At 36.8% G+C, this 19,115-nt stretch overlaps 1 protein-coding gene across 1 annotated transcript; it reads left to right on the top strand.

Moving 5' to 3' along the window:
* The first annotated feature begins 7,662 nt into the window (after positions 1-7,662).
* LOC113334102 lies at positions 7,663-10,985 on the top strand. The gene is made up of 9 exons (XM_026580439.1): positions 7,663-7,877; positions 8,058-8,185; positions 8,636-8,683; positions 8,791-8,904; positions 9,410-9,478; positions 9,580-9,636; positions 10,054-10,188; positions 10,453-10,533; positions 10,662-10,985. Exons 1-9 carry the CDS (start codon positions 7,706-7,708, stop codon positions 10,725-10,727), a joined length of 870 nt encoding a protein of 289 aa, XP_026436224.1. The 5' UTR covers positions 7,663-7,705; the 3' UTR covers positions 10,728-10,985.
* The last annotated feature ends 8,130 nt before the right edge of the window (positions 10,986-19,115 follow it).

Genomic DNA, 19,115 nt, shown 5'->3' with positions numbered 1-19,115 from the left:
GCGCCCCTTTAAGAATCCTTTACGGCATAGGATTTCTGTCGAAATTTGATCTCGGACACTCCTCTTTACCGTTCAAATTGAGCGGCCTAGATCGCACCTTCATGAGACAGTGAGGTACGGACATGTACATCGGCAAGCCGTCTACTCGCATGCCCGGTCGGTCCTGCTAAAAACGCCTCCCATGCTTGGTTTCGACCAAGCTGAAGAGTAATGCTTGCGCACCTCTTCAAAACCCTAAAACTTCATCAACGGTCGCAGATGAGCGTCATATATCATCTCGTCCGCCCAACTCTACCAGCTTGGTTAGGCAGCCCGGTCTAGGAGTTAAATGGCTAATAAGATGTCGTGGTGATTACCATCCGCTACTCTACCACATCATGAGATCGGCCAAGGGAGCGCTTGCATGTGCAACCTCCAAACTATCATTCGAAGATAACTAAGCATGCATCTGTTTTAAAACGCTTAATCTGCGACTTACTCCGTTGAGCCTTTAAACAACGATGCTTCATACACATTGATTATATTCGATGCATTACATGCATAGAATACACACGATATTTTATAAATATCGACTTCTTAAATAACTTAGTTATTTAACCTAGCATCACATGCTACTTCCTGTGGGTCCCACAATCCACACATTCGAGACATCAAGCATGTCACAAACTGGGAGATACTTACTGGGGTATTAGTCTGACGGTTTACAGCGTGCAGCGTGCAACGCGCCAACACAAGAACGTGTCAGGAAGACATGGACTGTTAGTGATGATGGGAGAAGTGGGCCAAGACTGATCGTGAGACTCTAACACGACTCCATTGCTCCATCACTCCACTTCCTCCACTTCCCACGAGAGACGAGGGTTAGGCTCAATGACTTGTATAAATAGGTTCTCCTCCCTATTTCCAGAGGAGACATAAATCAAGTGTTGATAAAACGTATTCAAACACCCGGAGCTGATTGCTTACATTATTGCAAGCCAGTTCGATATTCTAATACAAGTCATAAACAACCAATACCTCCACAATCTCAACACCTTCTTCGCTTCCCTCCCTAAGATCAACCACATCTCCTTCACTTTGTGACCGAAGCAAGTATGGAACGACCATTTCTTGGTTTAGGCCAGAATTGTATAGATTGATCTCTCGAATCAGAAAGCACTCCCGTGCAGTGCATTTGTTTAGGGTTTAGATTCGTTTCTCATCCACACACCCAAATTTACCAAAAACCGCAGAAACAGTTTTCACCCATAAACAGTTTGAGATAGACGACTTTATAATAACCGTATCTTCGGAGATGGATCTATCATTGTGTTCGGACATGGCACTCCCTCCACCGCTACGCCTAAAACGAAATTGCCAAAAATAAATGCCAAGTATGACTTAACAATTTAGGAATTTAACAACTCATCACTGCAGTTGCTCTTAAGGACAATGCACTGTAATTAGGTTCTCGATAACCTTCCAAGCATTTTAAACCGCCCCGGCTACGATGTGGTCGGGCCACATCCATTTTGTATGTGACCCCTCTTTATTTTGACACCTATTTTCACTTTTTGAGAAAAAAAGGAAGTTAAAAATAGAAAAATAGTTAGATAATAAAATTGTTTTTGTTGCGAAATAGAGAAAGAAAGAAGGAGACACAAAATAGAGCGGAGGAAGAAGGGAGAAATTCTATTCATTAGTGTAATAAACAAACATTAGAGCTTCTATTTATAAGGCTAGACACAAGGGCATCCCAGTAATAAACGAGATTCACCCTAGATATTCTTAACATAATTAACATTTATAACACTCCCCCCCTGATGACATTGTGTCTAAGCTAATTACAAAAGTACCAGGAAAACTCAAAGAGAAAAACCTGAATTTGCATAAGCATGTAAAGACTCGAAATGTTGCCTCGTTAAAACCTTGACAAGGAAAACCCAGTGGGACAAATCCTTGACTAAGAAAAAGAGTACAGCGCGATAAGTTCAGTAAATGCACCTTTGATGATGGCGCTCCCCCTGATGAATACTTCAGTTAAATCTTGGAGTGCAAATGTTTGAGGCGAGACTTTCCAATTTTGAAGAAAGAATATCTTGAATGCAGAAGACTACTGTGCTTTCATGAAGATGTTGGATAGTTGATGAAGTCTTCTTTTGTGTTGCACAAGCAGTATTTTCTTCGATTAATACTTTTCGGAGTCTACATTCTTCTTCAACATATTGAGAACTTGTGTCATGGATTGCTAGCTTCCCGAGATGATTTGCAGAAGTTGTTGATGTAGTTTCTTCAACAAAGTGCCAATACGCAGTTACAGTACCATAGGTGTAGGAATTTTATAGTCATACTATGGATCAGAATGATATCCAAATTCATAGGAGATGGTTATGTTGATATGGTCTAACAAAATGACCTAGTTAATGGTGGGAATCCACCAAATAATCAAAATCCATATAACTCCCCCTTGGATGACCACCATGTTGAATTAATTTGCCTCACTAAAACCTTTCCACTAAAACCCAATGGGAAAAATTTTGGACGAAGGAAAAAGAGCACAAATATCAACATTTTGAAAGAAAATTAAACGTCAACAATATGTTGCCTCATTAAAACCTTGTCAGGAAAAACACATGGGACAAAACCTGAAACGAAGGGAAAAGAGTACAACTTTTGACGTAAATATGGATGCTAATTAACTCAACTATATGAGTGTTATACAAACAAGCACCAAAATCATAACTATGGTCTATATTATAGACAAGTTTTAAGCAAGCATAATATTTAACTGCAGATTCAAGAAAAATAAAATTTATGTTGCTGAAACATGGATTTTTGTGTTTTTAAGGACTCCTCAAGAAACCTACAACGTTGAAATCATCAACCAATTAATCCGGATTTTTGGTTTTGCACCAAATTTCTAAAAACACATAAAGGATTGTTAAACCTTATGCAAGCAAATAAGGTGGCTGCCTAAATATAATTTGAATCCTACAAGGATTACACATTTAATATGTTCTCCGACCACATTCTTGTGAATGCTACGAGTCCTTGAAAGATTACCATGCCAAGTGCATTCTATAAAGAGAACAATTAGTAAATCAATCCTAGGGTCTGAAAATAAATAAGACCATGAAATCGTTTTTAAAAAAACGTACAAATTTCTCGTATAACGACGCATTATGACTACGTCAACCTATAATTAATAGGGTTGACATGTTTAAGTTGTTAAGTTTTGGATCCAAAAATGCATCATTCGAGAGATTAATCTAAACTAATTTGGATTGCTTGCCAGCCAATCACATAGTCGATATTCCTCTGTAGAGGGGTTAACAACCATCATCATTTATATTTTAGTAGCTACAGTAAATGAATATTTGACAATCATATTAGCTCATCACGATCTTACACAATTTCCAGTGTATGCATACTTTGAAAAATTCAAAATTTACAGGTACCAGTGCCTTTAACGGGCAAATAAAGAGATATTGACTTGAAGAATGTGGATCTTGTTTTGATATACTCTATTGGAGCATTATCTGTAGCATGTACTAAAAATCTACATACTTGCTAGATGACTGGAGTATCCTCTTCAAGAGGAAAAAGCTTAATAAAAGCAAAATGAAATATTTTTGCGCCTATTTGAGATGGCGGCCGTTTTTAATATAATTATGATGGGAGATAAATATAACTTTTAAAGTTAATGAACACCAACTTCTAGTGGTGTATATTCTCCTCCTGATTATGGCGGAAATATTTTCATCGTATATACGAAGAAAACTTCGTAAAGTATTGTCCGATCAATTCGAGACATATACTCATTATGGAATATATCTATCGACATGAAAAAAATTATATCTATCGACATGAAAAAATTTGTCGGTTGACATACTATTATCTGCAACCATGGATACGTTTGGAACCCGAATCTAATTGGTACAAAAGCATGTAAAATATGTAAACTCTCCAAAAAAAATAAAATAAAATGGCGATCTACGGGCCTGAAAAAATAATGATTCACCTTAGAATAAAATTATGGACACTAAATTTCATCAAAAGAAATTAATTTCAAGACCAATATAGCCACTACAAGGACTAATGATTTTGGCTAACAAGCTGGGTGCGCCCCCTTTCATCTTTAGTGTCCAATTCCAACTACAAGTGGAACTATTTCAAATCGGAGAATATTAAGATGAAAAAATAAAATAAAGATTGCTCAATATCCCTAGGGAATGCAGCAATACTTAGTTTCATCAGTGTTTGCAATTTCGAATACCATAATAACGATATCTCATTTTGAAGTCGATAGAGAAAACCAATTTCAATTGGCTTATATGATTCTTTTTAAGAAAATAAAGAGATCATAATCGTTAATCTTTGTAGAGCAAACCCTACTTTTTTTTGATGACGATTTCTTTGAAGGAATAGAAATCAATAACCAATATTGGCTAAAAGTTGAATGCCAATTTTTTTTTTTATCTCACTAAGGAGAATTGATGGGGAAAAACCAACATCAATTGGTTTTTACAATTAACAAAATTGTATTGACAATTAAAAAAGAATATTGTCGTTTTCAATATCGCATAATCAGCTGACAAATGGTTTCTTACAAAAAAATAAGAAAAATAGAAACCATTAATCACATGATCTTCATCTAATGGACGAAGATACCAATTAAATTGTACGTACGTTTTTCAACCATGCATGTGAATAATTACCGTGAAGGTAATCAAATTGCGATAATACCAATATTTTTGGTGATTACAGTTTCATTAGGGAATATAAACTGGAAACCATCTTTCGATGAATTTTTTTTCTCTTTCTTTTCTTTATGAAAAAGAAAAAATTAGAGAAGAAAGAAAACACCAATTGTTGGTGATTACAGTTTTTAAAGATTAAATACCGTAAATCATATTTCAATGGATTTTTTTTTCTTTCTCTATAAGAAAATAAAAATTAGAGAAGAAAAGAAAATCAACCTACCGTCAAAGTTGATCACCGTATATGACGATATACAATAATATCAGTCATATATCAAAATCAGTTGATTAGTCAAATCGATAAAAAATCAATTGATTTTATTAATAGATAACTCAAATCATATATAAAAATAAAATCAAAAATAAATAAATAAAAAATGACCAAACTTTAAACACATAAATCCAGATATCATCATAAGTACGATATCTTAATAGCCGACCAAAAGCAAGCAAAGTGGCCGTTGGTTGATGCCTATAGTTTGGTGCTATTCAAACCTAATATCAAAGGGAAAAACATTAGATAGATATTGTAATATAAAAGGAAAAACATTAGTCATAAAAGAACCTCGCGTCATTAGGGCCACTCGAAAAGAATTAGGGGCCACACTAAAAGACAAAAAGGTCACCCAAGCGTAATAAGTGGTCATCTCTTAACCGAGTAAGTAGTATTGGCGAAACTACCCTTCTACAATCGGAAGTTAAAGACACAAATTAACTTCCGATTGTAGTGGTTTAATCCTCGACGTGCCAAGGCTCGATGATGGTTCGGTGGTGGTTCCACGGTGGTCAGTGCATATGGTTTGGAGTTTTTTACCTATGAACATTTGGAGGTTATATCCTTAACTTATCATCCGATTGTAAAAATTCCAAAAAATACAAATTATGAGTTTTTTTCGAAAATCAGAATTTTGGGCCACTCTGCATTCGGAGGTTTAGCAAACCAAATATCTCCCGATTATGGTGGTTCCAAGGCTCATGATGGCTCCAGATGCCAAGGCTCGTGGTGGTTCCAAGGTAGTCAGTGCATATGGTTTGAGGTGTGCCAATGCATATTCGGAAGTGGGTATTTTACCTGACTTCCGATTATAACAATTCCAAAACCACCAAACATTAGTTTTTTTCGAAAATCAGAATTTTGGGCCACTCTACATTCGGAGGTTTAGCAAACCAAATATCTCTCGATTATAGTGGTTCCAAGGCTCACGGTGGCTCGAAATGCCAGGGCTCGTGGTGGTTCCAAGGTGGCCAATGCATATGGTTTAGAGTTTTTGGCCGATGAACATTCAAAGATTATCCTTAACTTATCATCCAATTGTAAAAATTCCAAAAAATACGAATTATGCGTTTTTTCGAAAATCAGAATTTTGGGCCACTCTACATTCAGAGGTTTAACAAACCAAATATCTCCCGATTATGGTGGTTCCAAGGCTCATGATGGCTCGAAATGCCAAGGCTCGTGGTGGTTCCAAGGTGGCTAATGCATATGGTTTGGAGTTTGTGGCCAAGGAATATTCGGGAGTAAAAGCTTTACTTAGCTTCCGAATGTAACAAATCCAAAACACCCAATCATTAGTTTTTTTCGAAAATAAGAATTTTGGGCCAATACACATTAGGAAGTTTGTCAAGCCAAATATCTCCCGATTGTTATAAACGGAAGCTAAGTAAAAGCTCTTAATCCCAAATCTAAAGTGGCCACAAAATCCAAGCCATTAGGTTTTGCCTCCTTGCACCCACCTTGGAACCACCAAGAGCCTTGGAAATTCGAGTCTTGCACGCACTATAGTCGTGAGTAAAAGCTTTTACTTAGCTTCCGAATGTAACAATTACAAAATATCCAAAGATTAGTGTTTTTCGAAATTCAGAATTTTGGGCCAATATACATTCGGGAGTTTGTCAAGCCAAATATCTCCCGATTGTTACACTCGGAAGATAAGTAAAACCTCTTACTCCCGAATGTAAAGTGGCCACAAAATCAAAACCATATGCATCGATTACCGTGGAACCACCAACGAACCACCATGAATCCTTGGCACGTCGAGGCTTGAACCACTACAATCGGAAGTTAAATTATGTCCTTAACTCCCGAATGTTCATCGGCCAAAAACTCCAAACCATATGCACTGACAACCGTGGAACTACTACCGAACCACCATGGAGTCTTGGAACGTCGAGGATTGAACCACTACAATCGGAAGTTAATTTGTGTCCTTAACTTCCGATTGTAGAAGGGTAGTTTCGCCAATACGGCTTACTCGGTTAAGGGATGACCACTTATTATGCTTGGGTGACCTTTTTTGTTTTTTAGTGTGGCCCCTAATTCTTTTCGAGTGGCCCCTAATGACGCGAGGATAAAAGAAATCGACCAACATATATATAAAATAACTTTAACATCAAAGAGTGAGGTATAGATTTCTCCCCCAATATTGTTCAACATCTCCGATTCCTCTTAGCTTCTACTTTGATATGATCATTCTCAGCATAAAGTGTGTTGTCGATAGGGCAACGTGTATGATAACGTGTTGTAAAATAGAAAAAGAAAGAAGGAGACACAAAATAGAGCGGAGGAAGAAGGGAGAAATTCTATTCATTAGTGTAATAAACAAACATTAGAGCCTCTATTTATAAGACTAGACACAAGGACATCATAGTAATAAACGAGATTCATCCTACATATTCTTAACATAATTAACGTTTATAACAGTTTTCTAACTTTTTTTACTTTACACGACGTATCAGTATTTAAAGAGGGATCACATCGCAGCCAGCCGATTTCAAACCAAGTATCAAACGTGAAATAACCTCTAATAATCACATGTTGCAAACATTACGACGTGTCAATGTCTAGCGTCGATAGTAAGTGGGAAAGGTACTCTCGTCTACACCACATCATCACCTAGAAGACTAAAAGCCTAAAATACAGAAGATCCACAAAATTTTGGACTAGCTTTTCAGTTCAATTGAAGAAAATGGCGGGTTTTGTGATGTTAAATCCAAGTTCAGTGTTGCTGATCTATCTATCTCTGACTACGATCACATTTGTAATTTCTCGCTTGGACAATTCTCAAATGATTTGTACAGATAAACCCAACGGTTTAATAAGTGAGTTACAGAAGATGAAACTGAAGTCGGCTCAATTAGGTATTCACCTTTTATTTCATTCTCCCATCGTATCTTATTTAATCTACTTCTATAATTTTCAGCCCCATTTCTATTGTCGGGTTCTCTGTAATTTGATTAAAGTACTGAATCAATTTTATGTTTGGGTTCCTTAAAGTAGGGATTTTTATCGTATGAATATTTTGGTTGCTATTATTGCAGAATCTATCTTGGAGGAAAGAATCGAACGCTTAAATGTTAAAATGCATAATGTTGAAGAAAAGAAGAAGTTAATTGAGGAGATGGACATTAAGATTCATTCTTCGCAAACTGCTTTGATTAGTATCAAGGTTTGATCTCTTTTCTTCTATGTCAAGATGATTAGGATTTAGGAATAGTTTCTCCTGTATGCTTACTGTAGTAATCCGTTTTTCAACTATAACCATTATAGAATGTTTGTCAGAAGCTAGATTGCTGACACTGTATTAAACCCCTCTATGATGAGAAATTTTGAGTGATCCTCTGGATAGGAAGGTGATAAATGATAGAGGAACGGAAATACCGGGTGGATATGTTGTCTAGTTGCTTTGAGATTCATCAAGCCGAACCGTAGTGGCGTTGCTTTTAATCGGTAAAAGTAACGCATATCACACACTTAGAAATATGACATTGCGACTCTTTAGTCCCAAATCGTCGAATTATTTTTGAACAACTCTTATGAAGCTAAGTTAGGTTTTACATGCTATCTAAAATTTCTATGGACATCACATGTAACAGTTGCCCTTTTGCCTTAATTGTAGAAAGAGGCAGCATTACCAATGGAAAGGGTTAATGCGCTTGAAGAAGAGGTTTGTTTACTTTTTTTCTCCACTTTTAGTTCGTATGAGTAAAAAGATTAAGATTTTACTGATTTTGAAGTTTAACTAATTTGGGAAGTTAATAAGAGGTTGCTCAGGTCAGACTTCTTTGGGCAAATACAAGAAAGAACAACTTTGATCTTCATAGTTTGGAAACTGAAGTGCACGATATGGAGGCAAATCTAGAAGTGCTGACTTCCGAAATTGAAAAGGTTGGTATGTTATGCAAAGTAAAACAACTTTTGCAAAATAGGTTTTTAATGGGTGGTGATACTGATGACTTTTTCATGCATTGAATATATAACCTGAATACTGAAATTTATTCATAAATATTCTAAAACATGAAACTCAGCTTCCTATACATATGCCCTTACATGTGGAATTTAACTTAAGTTTCATTTTGCTTCTAAATTATAGATAAATAATTTTACATCGGATGCAATCAGTAGCTTTAAGATTGATAGGGTTCACTGAGCTCACTGGTTGTCATTGAGCTACTTTGTAAAAGCTACATGACTTGGGAATCGAAGCTTGACTGCTGTCAGAGAAATAAAAAACTGATTCTCTTCTAGACAAATCTTCCAGTCATGTTTGCTGTAATTATTTTGTTGATGTTGTAATGTTATTTATATGTGATACATCACAGGTTTAGATTGTTTGAGAAGAACTCAACTCCCTGCTGATCACAAGATTCATATTCTATCTCTTGTCTAACAGGCTAGGAGTATTGTAACAGAGCAATGGATCCAGATTCAGCAACTTGACCAGGCCCTACAAGTCACAGAAGTATTACTTCACTTGAAGTATCTTTAAATCAATTCAAAACTTAATTGAAACCATGAGATTTCGGTTCAACTCCTGATTTGTTGTCTGGAACTTGTTATCAGATCAGGATTCTTAAGGCTAAAAGTAAAACAGGGACCACCAAATGCACATTCACAAAGGTATGATGATACTTGAGATGACTATTCTGTACCTTCTGCTAGAGTGTTGGTTTCCACTTAGATTTAGGTGTGTCCTCCACTTGAAGTTTAATGGTCGTATCGTATTGGGTACTAATGTTCTAGTGCGGATTGACAACTTTACCATATTTGTCATCCATTCTGAGCGAAGAAGTGCTTTATCTTAAAAAAAGTGGATATTTGGCAAGACTGGAGGTTGTCACACATCCGTGAACCTTCATCTTAAATTTACCATGAGCTAATGTTTGTTAGTATACCATTTTTGATACTTGAGCATGATATCTTAGTCCAATGTAATTTTTCACATCATGCGAGTTTCTTATATGAAGATACTGTTCTCTTTTTTCTATGAAGTATATACCAATTTGAAAGAATGCTTCTGTGCTATGTGTTTCATAGTTCATCAAGGAAATTTTGGAACGCCATCATCAAAAACTTACTACAATTCTGGAACCAATTTTCCTTACCAAGGAGTCCTTTCAGAAGTCTCACATGTCTCAAGCTCTATACAGTTTAAAAGAATATCATCATCAGGTATGTACACTACCTGGAGTAGCTCTCATTGGTAGATGCTTGCTATGTTGTAGTTAGAGTTCGTTGAATCGAAAGTCGGATGTTTTCTAATTCAACACTGTGTCATAACCATAATTCCTTTTGGAAAATAGAATACCCAAAATTCAGCATTATCCACGGCAGAGTTTCTTAATGAATTATTGAACCCTTGGTTATTTACATTTCTTCTGAAAAAATTTCCTGCTTGAGCTATACGAGTTGGTGACATGCTGATTTTTCTTTTAGCTGCAACGGTTTGTCAAACATGAAATGGAAAGGAATGAATTTACAGCAACTATTGCCAACCAGGAAGTGGTCTTCTTTTTGGTTAGTAAACTTCACCCAAACTAATGTGACACCTTCGAAGTTTCTTGTTTATTTTCCACCTTATCTACTTAATGATGTGATTTCTTAAGCCATTACACATTTGACTGTAATTGCATGTTCTATTTCAGGCTTCTGCTCTTGTTACATTTCCGATACTGACTGCATGGATGTTGCTCGCATCACAATTTAGCTAGCAATACTGAAAATTTGTTGATCCAATCTAGGAAATGAAAGGAAGGAGAATGGTGTAATTAGTGAACAAAAAAAGGATATACTGGTAGGGGTAGCCATTTTGCAGTAGGTACCCCCGTCTCAGTTTGAGAGGTTGTAAATCTTAAAAGACAAGATTTCTCTAATTGTAGAAACGTTCTAGTTCAGATCTTTCTTTTGGACACTCACTTTTGAAATCATTTTCAATTTTTGTTAACTATAGTAGTTTATTTCCAATGTTATATTTCGTGCGAAAAGAGTTACTATTACTTTTTTAATTTGCCCTACTTTTAGGCTAAAATGAAAGAAAATGATATTACCTGTTTTCTAGAAATGGAGGTAGTATTTATGTTCCGTGTGCTTCATGCTGGAGAGAATTTGCAGCAAGGTTAGACTATTGTGGGCATGCAAGTACAAAAATGACACTGGTCGCTCGCTAGACGCTAGTACTCATCAAAGGTGACTAGATTTTTGGCCCGCACCGGGCGGGTCCGCAAACCATACACCATATTTTTCGTTTGATGCACCATAGTTTTGGTTTGATGCTCCACCGTTTTATATGATTACTGGAAAATTTTAATCCTTACAATTTTTTTATATATACATATAGCCTTATCTTTATTGTTGCTTGATTTCTTCCCTGTTCCGGCTGCAATGCAACATGCTTGCAAAGCCAACTCAACCACTGATCACAACTCAACTTTTCTTTATTTTGGTCTGGTGTGATGTGGTTCCGCCTCGTCCCTTCGTGCAGTTATGATTTGGTGTGGCTCGACTCCGCCTCGCCTCGTCCCGATTTGGTGTGGCTCGGCTTCGCCTCGCCCCATCCCGATGCATTTTTCATTTGGTGTCGGACAGCTTCGCATCTACCCATCGCGATGCATTTTTACCTGTGGATGTGGATTAAATAAACTCATTTTCAGCTTCCAAAGAGATGAAGTCATGTGATGTAAGAAAAAAACTTGATGATAGTGTAGACTGTTTAGTAATAAAAAAAAAATCACCAAAATGTCCTGCAAATATGTGAACATTCTTCGCATCACAAAGAAAGGAGAAATATAACATTAGAAATCAACTTCAAATTTGTAAACGGGAGATCAATTAGAAAATTGGTAAATTAAATATTGCCAAGAAAAACTGACCAAATGTAGTGAGTACTTAACATTAACACATAACACATTTTCTAGGATGGTCATGGGGCCGGTATGGGGCGGGGATCTTGTATCCCAGTCGTTGCCCCGTTCAAGAAAAAAAACCCACACCCTCCCCATTACCCGCTTGATCTGGGACGGGGCGGGTATGGGAAATAACCGCACGGGGCGGAATTTTTACGGGTTACCCATAACATTAAGCTTAAATATGAGGAGTTAATTTAATAATCAATACCTAAATTCAACCAATAATAATAATAATAATTTAAAATTCATCGTAAAACAAGCAAAGAAAAATAAATTGGTCTATAAACGAGCATCACTCATTTTAAAATTCAAACTCATAAATTCATCGTAAAACAAGCAAAGAAAAACAATTTGGTCTATAAACGAGCATCACTCATTTTAATTCTTAATTATTTCTTATCAAGTATCTTCCTCCATGTTGATCACCTCATCGTCTGCTTCAGTTTCTTCCCAAAATGTTTCACCATCGAATTTTGATCCACCTAGCCAAAATAAGAAAGTGTATCATATAACCATAATGATGTATTAAATGTAAAAAAAAACATTTCAATAAAAAGAGAATCTCATTACCATTAAGCATATCCTTTTCTTTTATAATATAATATAATATAATTTCTTAGTTTTTTTTTTTTAGAATTAAATTATATATTTACCAAAAAAAAAATCTCTATAGTATAATATAAATAATTAATGATATCTTATATTTTTATCTTTTCTTTTATAATATAATATAATATCTTAGTTTAAATATAATATAAATAATTAATAAAAATATAAAATCCTAAAATGGGAATGTACGGGGCGGGGACCTAGAATCCCATCCCCGCCCCATCCCCGCTTCACTAATTTCGGGTATTACCCATACCCAATCCCAAACCCGTTTGTACGGGTAAAACCCTACCCAATAGGATCGGATACCCACGGAGATGGGTTTGGGTGGGGCAAATGGTCATCCCTAACATTTTCTGCCAAATATGTCAATTGCTATATGGTTCAATTGGAACTTGCAAACTTTGCATTTAAAATTTGGACGGATAATGGCTATCACCAGTACGAAACATCTGCATCATAAAAAAACAAGAAGCGAAATTAACCTTTGCAAAATTTATGACCAACAAAAATATAAACAATACCGTCACTTAAATGAACGGACACATCTCTTCAGTGTCATTTTTTCCTTTTTATCATATGGGTTGTAACAGGTTTACATGAAAGAGAGAATTCTGGCACCAATAAGATAATTGTTGTACTCATATTAATGCAGGCAAAATTTGTGATTTTAGACATCCCGAGCCTATATGCCCGTCATAGTGACGACTTTATGAAACTATCTTAGAGTAAAGTAATAACTTCACAGGGGTTAATTTATAAAGTTGGAATAGATAACAAAATCCAAAATAACTAAACTGTATAACAATCTTTCATTTAAATGCACCTCGATATTCAGAGCGACGTGAAGCAGCAACAACTGGCATCCAGAGAACAACGACCACCAGCACCAACTCCGCAATTAGTGCAAAGATCAAAACGAAGATGATTTCCCCCTGCCCCAATAGGCAAGCTCAACCTGGCTAGAGGCATAATCAAACCTCTGGATGATGTTTATTCAGAGAAGACACAGTTGATGTCGCTGCAACATGATTTCGTCTCTCGCCTAAACTATAACAAAGAATGCAATAGCAAATCCACACCTTTATGCTGCACTTTCAATTTTAATATAGAGACACGTCGTAAAAATATCCATCTAAAATTCAATTTTAATCAGAACACGTCTTAAAATATCCATGTAAAACAGTAAGAGGCACAAACATAGTGTAGCTGCCAGATCTTCAAGAAGTTACTTATCCATGTAAAAATCAATTAAAAATCCTGTGTACCTGCAAGGCCAAGTCTTTGGATATCTTCAGGGGCTTTACAGGATAAATCAACAAAAACCAGAGTGATAGCAGCAGGGTAATGGTAGTGGACCTGTGATGCTAACCCAAATCTGGTTTCCTCCAAACCAATGGTATCCACAAACCCAAATTATTAAAAAAAAATTTGGAAAAGATCCACAAACCCAAATTACAGAAGTACACAAAAATATGCCGTGGACAATTCTTTGATAAATAAGAAAAAAAACCATACAACAAAAAAAAATGAAAAAGGTTAGGGATATATAATGTTGAGCAGAACAGTCAATGGATTGCGATATGGAAACACTGAGAAATAAGATGGTGATATTGCTATCATGAAAAATTGGCAATGCATCATGGTGATGATGATGATTTTTGCTTATTGTTACCTGATTTTTCGTTTTGGTTCTTAACCAAGAGCACTGCAAAAGAATAGTAACAAAATTATGTACCTGAAATACTCTTGCACTCCAACAAAAAAATATATGGCGTATTTTTGGTTTATAAGTAATAACAATTTGAGGACTAAATAGCAGTAGTGCATTGGTACTGATTAATTGCATATCATTATATACGTACGTAACAGCCACTTCCATCTGTGATTAATGCCTTTTTTTGGTGTGCCTGTTGATTCTGTTGGTTCCTTCTTAAACCATTTCCATCTGTATATGTATTGATTCTTTCTCTCTTCTATTAACTTTTGATTTTCCACTTATATCAATCAACATGTATAAGAATCAGAATCATGAAATGTATCAGTGAGTTACTATTAACCTAAAATCGTGAACTTTTTTTTTGAATAGTCTTACCTGTAACAGATAATACCACGATTGTTATCAAAAACCCTTTCAGATTTAGATCTTCTTACCGCAAGAAAAAATAAAGGAAGAAGAAGGATCTTCTTAGCTGTGTAGGGTTTCATGAGATGGGAAAATTTTGGACACCATAACGTAACATCAAATAAAAGAAATCTTCCCTGTAAAGAATCAGCTCAAATCAACAAAAAAAAAAAAATTACCTACAAAATAAAAAAACGATCGTGAGAGAGATATAGTGAAAAGGAATAGAGGGAGATACCTGATAACTTGGGAGAATCAGCTTTAATCAGCAAAAGAGTTACCTGCAAAATAACAATACAATCGTGAGAGAGAAGAGTGAAAAAGAATGGGGAGAGGAAGCCGATAAAAAAAAAGAATAGGGAGAAGAAAAGAGGCAGAAGATGAAGAAGTATTTTCAAAGAATAGGGTGAAGAAAAGAGGCAGAAGAAGAAGAAGTATTTTCTCACTCGTGTATTGGTTAAGGTTTCATTAGAAAGAAAGTGGAGGAGAAAAAAGAGAGGAGATTGGGGTTTTTGGTTTTTGCTTTCGTTTTTTTCAAAAGAAAAAGTTATTTGGTGTTACATTCATAATTTGAGAAAAAGAGGAATGGAGAATTTTGAAGGAGGCGGGGACGCTCATCCAAGGGTGGGTATGTAAAGCTAGTATGGAGTGGCTTGTATGCGCAAAGCTGTTAAAAACATTCTCAAACAAGTCGCGACCGTCCAACTTCGCAAGCATGGTTGGACGGCTTGGATCATCCCGCGATTGATCACTGAAGTGATGATATGCACATTGGCGGGCCCACTTTTCACCTACATGATCGGTTCTCTCACGACCAAGTCATGGAGCAATAAACGATTTCTCAAAACATGGCTGGCGTGATGCTTTAAAAAACCGTGGAAGTCCACTAGTGTCTTAAATTGATCATGACCATCCAACTTCGCAAGCATGGTTGGATGGCTTAGATCACACCTAGGACCGTTGAGCAAGTACACACATGCTCACCGCCGGCCCTATGCGGGCCCCACACGATCGGCCTCCCCAAGGGAGAAGCATAGCTTTCCAAACCGTTTGGATGAAGTTGCATGCGTACGACCGATCCAAAACCCTAATTAGGGTTTGCGGCATGTTACATGTGTTGTTAATCAATCACGAGCGTCCATCTTCTCCAGCTTGGATGAAGGGTGCAGGAATAGACTAAGCAAGTCCAGAGAGTATCAACATGATCATTGTGGACCCGTCTATCTCTATGTCCGACCGACTAAGACAAGCCATGGCCGGATTCCTCGATTCGTGTGCCTTGAAGGTGGCATGCCGCGCCCCTTTAAGAATCCTTTACGGCATAGGATTTCTGTCGAAATTTGATCTCGGACACTCCTCTTTACCGGTCAAATTGAGCGGCCTAGATCGCACCTTCATGAGAAAGTGAGGTACGGACATGTACATCGTCAAGCCGTCTACTCGCATGCCCGGTCGGTCCTGCTAAAAACGCCTCCCATGCTTGGTTTCGACCAAGCTGAAGAGTAATGCTTGCGCACCTCTTCAAAACCCTAAAACTTCATCAACGGTCGCAGATGAGCGTCATATATCATCTCGTCCGCCCAACTCTACCAGCTTGGTTAGGCAGCCCGGGCTAGGAGTTAAATGGCTAATAAGATGTCGTGGTGATTACCATCCGCTACTCTACCACATCATGAGATCGGCCAAGGGAGCGCTTGCATGTGCAACCTCCAAACTATCATTCGAAGATAACTAAGCATGCATCTGTTTTAAAACGCTTAATCTGCGACTTACTCCGTTGATCCTTTAAACAACGATGCTTCATACACATTAATTATATTCGATGCATTACATGCATAGAATACACACGATATTTTATAAATATCGACTTCTTAAATAACTTAGTTATTTAACCTAGCATCACATGCTACTTCATGTGGGTCCCACAATCCACACATTCGAGACATCAAGCATGTCACAAACTGGGAGATACTTACTGGGGTATTAGTCTGACGGTTTACAGCGTGCAGCGTGCAACGCGCCAACACAAGAACGTGTCAGGAAGACATGGACTGTTAGTGATGATGGGAGAAGTGGGCCAAGACTGATCGTGAGACTCTAACACGACTCCATTGCTCCATCACTCCACTTCCTCCACTTCCCACGAGAGACGAGGGTTAGGCTCAATGACTTGTATAAATAGGTTCTCCTCCCTATTTCCAGAGGAGACATAAATCAAGTGTTGATAAAACGTATTCAAACACCCGGAGCTGATTGCTTACATTATTGCAAGCCAGTTCGATATTCTAATACAAGTCATAAACAACCAATACCTCCACAATCTCAACACCTTCTTCGCTTCCCTCCCTAAGATCAACCACATCTCCTTCACTTTGTGACCGAAGCAAGTCTGGAACGACCATTTCTTGGTTTAGGCCAGAATTGTATAGATTGATCTCTCGAATCAGAAAGCACTCCCGTGCAGTGCATTTGTTTAGGGTTTAGATTCGTTTCTCATCCACACACCCAAATTTACCAAAAACCGCAGAAACAGTTTTCACCCATAAACAGTTTGAGATAGACGACTTTATAATAACCGTATCTTCGGAGATGGATCTATCATTGTGTTCGGACATGGCACTCCCTCCACCGCTACGCCTAAAACGAAATTGCCAAAAATAAATGCCAAGTATGACTTAACAATTTAGGAATTTAACAACTCATCACTGCAGTTGCTCTTAAGGACAATGCACTGTAATTAGGTTCTCGATAACCTTCCAAGCATTTTAAACCGCCCCGGCTACGATGTGGTCGGGCCACATCCATTTTGTATGTGACCCCTCTTTATTTTCTGACACCTATTTTCACTTTTTGAGAAAAAATAGGAAGTTAAAAATAGAAAAATAGTTAGATAATAAAATTGTTTTTGTTGCGAAATAGAGAAAGAAAGAAGGAGACACAAAATAGAGCGGAGGAAGAAGGGAGAAATTCTATTCATTAGTGTAATAAACAAACATTAGAGCCTCTATTTATAAGGCTAGACACAAGGGCATCCCAGTAATAAACGAGATTCACCCTAGATATTCTTAACATAATTAACATTTATAACACTCCCCCCCTGATGACATTGTGTCTAAGCTAATTACAAAAGTACCAGGAAAACTCAAAAGAGAAAAACCTGAATTTGCATAAGCATGTAAAGACTCGAAATGTTGCCTCGTTAAAACCTTGACAAGGAAAACCCAGTGGGACAAATCCTTGACTAAGAAAAAGAGTACAGCGCGATAAGTTCAGTAAATGCACCTTTGATGATGGCGCTCCCCCTGATGAATACTTCAGTTAAATCTTGGAGTGCAAATGTTTGAGGCGAGACTTTCCAATTTTGAAGAAAGAATATCTTGAATGCAGAAGACTACTGTGCTTTCATGAAGATGTTGGATAGTTGATGAAGTCTTCTTTTGTGTTGCACAAGCAGTATTTTCTTCGATTAATACTTTTCGGAGTCTACATTCTTCTTCAACATATTGAGAACTTGTGTCATGGATTGCTAGCTTCCCGAGATGATTTGCAGAAGTTGTTGATGTAGTTTCTTCAACAAAGTGCCAATACGCAGTTACAGTACCATAGGTGTAGGAATTTTATAGTCATACTATGGATCAGAATGATATCCAAATTCATAGGAGATGGTTATGTTGATATGGTCTAACAAAATGACCTAGTTAATGGTGGGAATCCACCAAATAATCAAAATCCATATAACTCCCCCTTGGATGACCACCATGTTGAATTAATTTGCCTCACTAAAACCTTTCCACTAAAACCCAATGGGAAAAATTTTGGACGAAGGAAAAAGAGCACAAATATCAACATTTTGAAAGAAAATTAAACGTCAACAATATGTTGCCTCATTAAAACCTTGTCAGGAAAAACACATGGGACAAAACCTGAAACGAAGGGAAAAGAGTACAACTTTTGACGTAAATATGGATGCTAATTAACTCAACTATATGAGTGTGTTATACAAACAAGCACCAAATCCATAACTATGGTCTATATTATAGACAAGTTTTAAGCAAGCATAATATTTAACTGCAGATTCAAGAAAAAAAAAAAAATTTATGTTGCTTGCTGAAACATGGATTTTTGTGTTTTTAAGGACTCCTCAAGAAACCTACAACGTTGAAATCATCAACCAATTAATCCGGATTTTTGGTTTTGCACCAAATTTCTAAAAACACATAAAGGATTGTTAAACCTTATGCAAGCAAATAAGGTGGCTGCCTAAATATAATTTGAATCCTCCAAGGATTACACATTTAATATGTTCTCCGACCACATTCTTGTGTGAATGCTACGAGTCCTTGAAAGATTACCATGCCAAGTGCATTCTATAAAGAAACAATTAGTAAATCAATCCTAGGGTCTGAAAATAAATAAGACCATGAAATCGTTTTTAAAAAAACGTACAAATTTCTCGTATA

Source organism: Papaver somniferum, chromosome 1 (assembly GCF_003573695.1).
Source record: "Papaver somniferum cultivar HN1 chromosome 1, ASM357369v1, whole genome shotgun sequence".
In the NCBI taxonomy this organism is placed as follows: Eukaryota; Viridiplantae; Streptophyta; class Magnoliopsida; order Ranunculales; family Papaveraceae; genus Papaver; species Papaver somniferum.
This window is presented reverse-complemented; position numbering and strand designations above follow the sequence as displayed.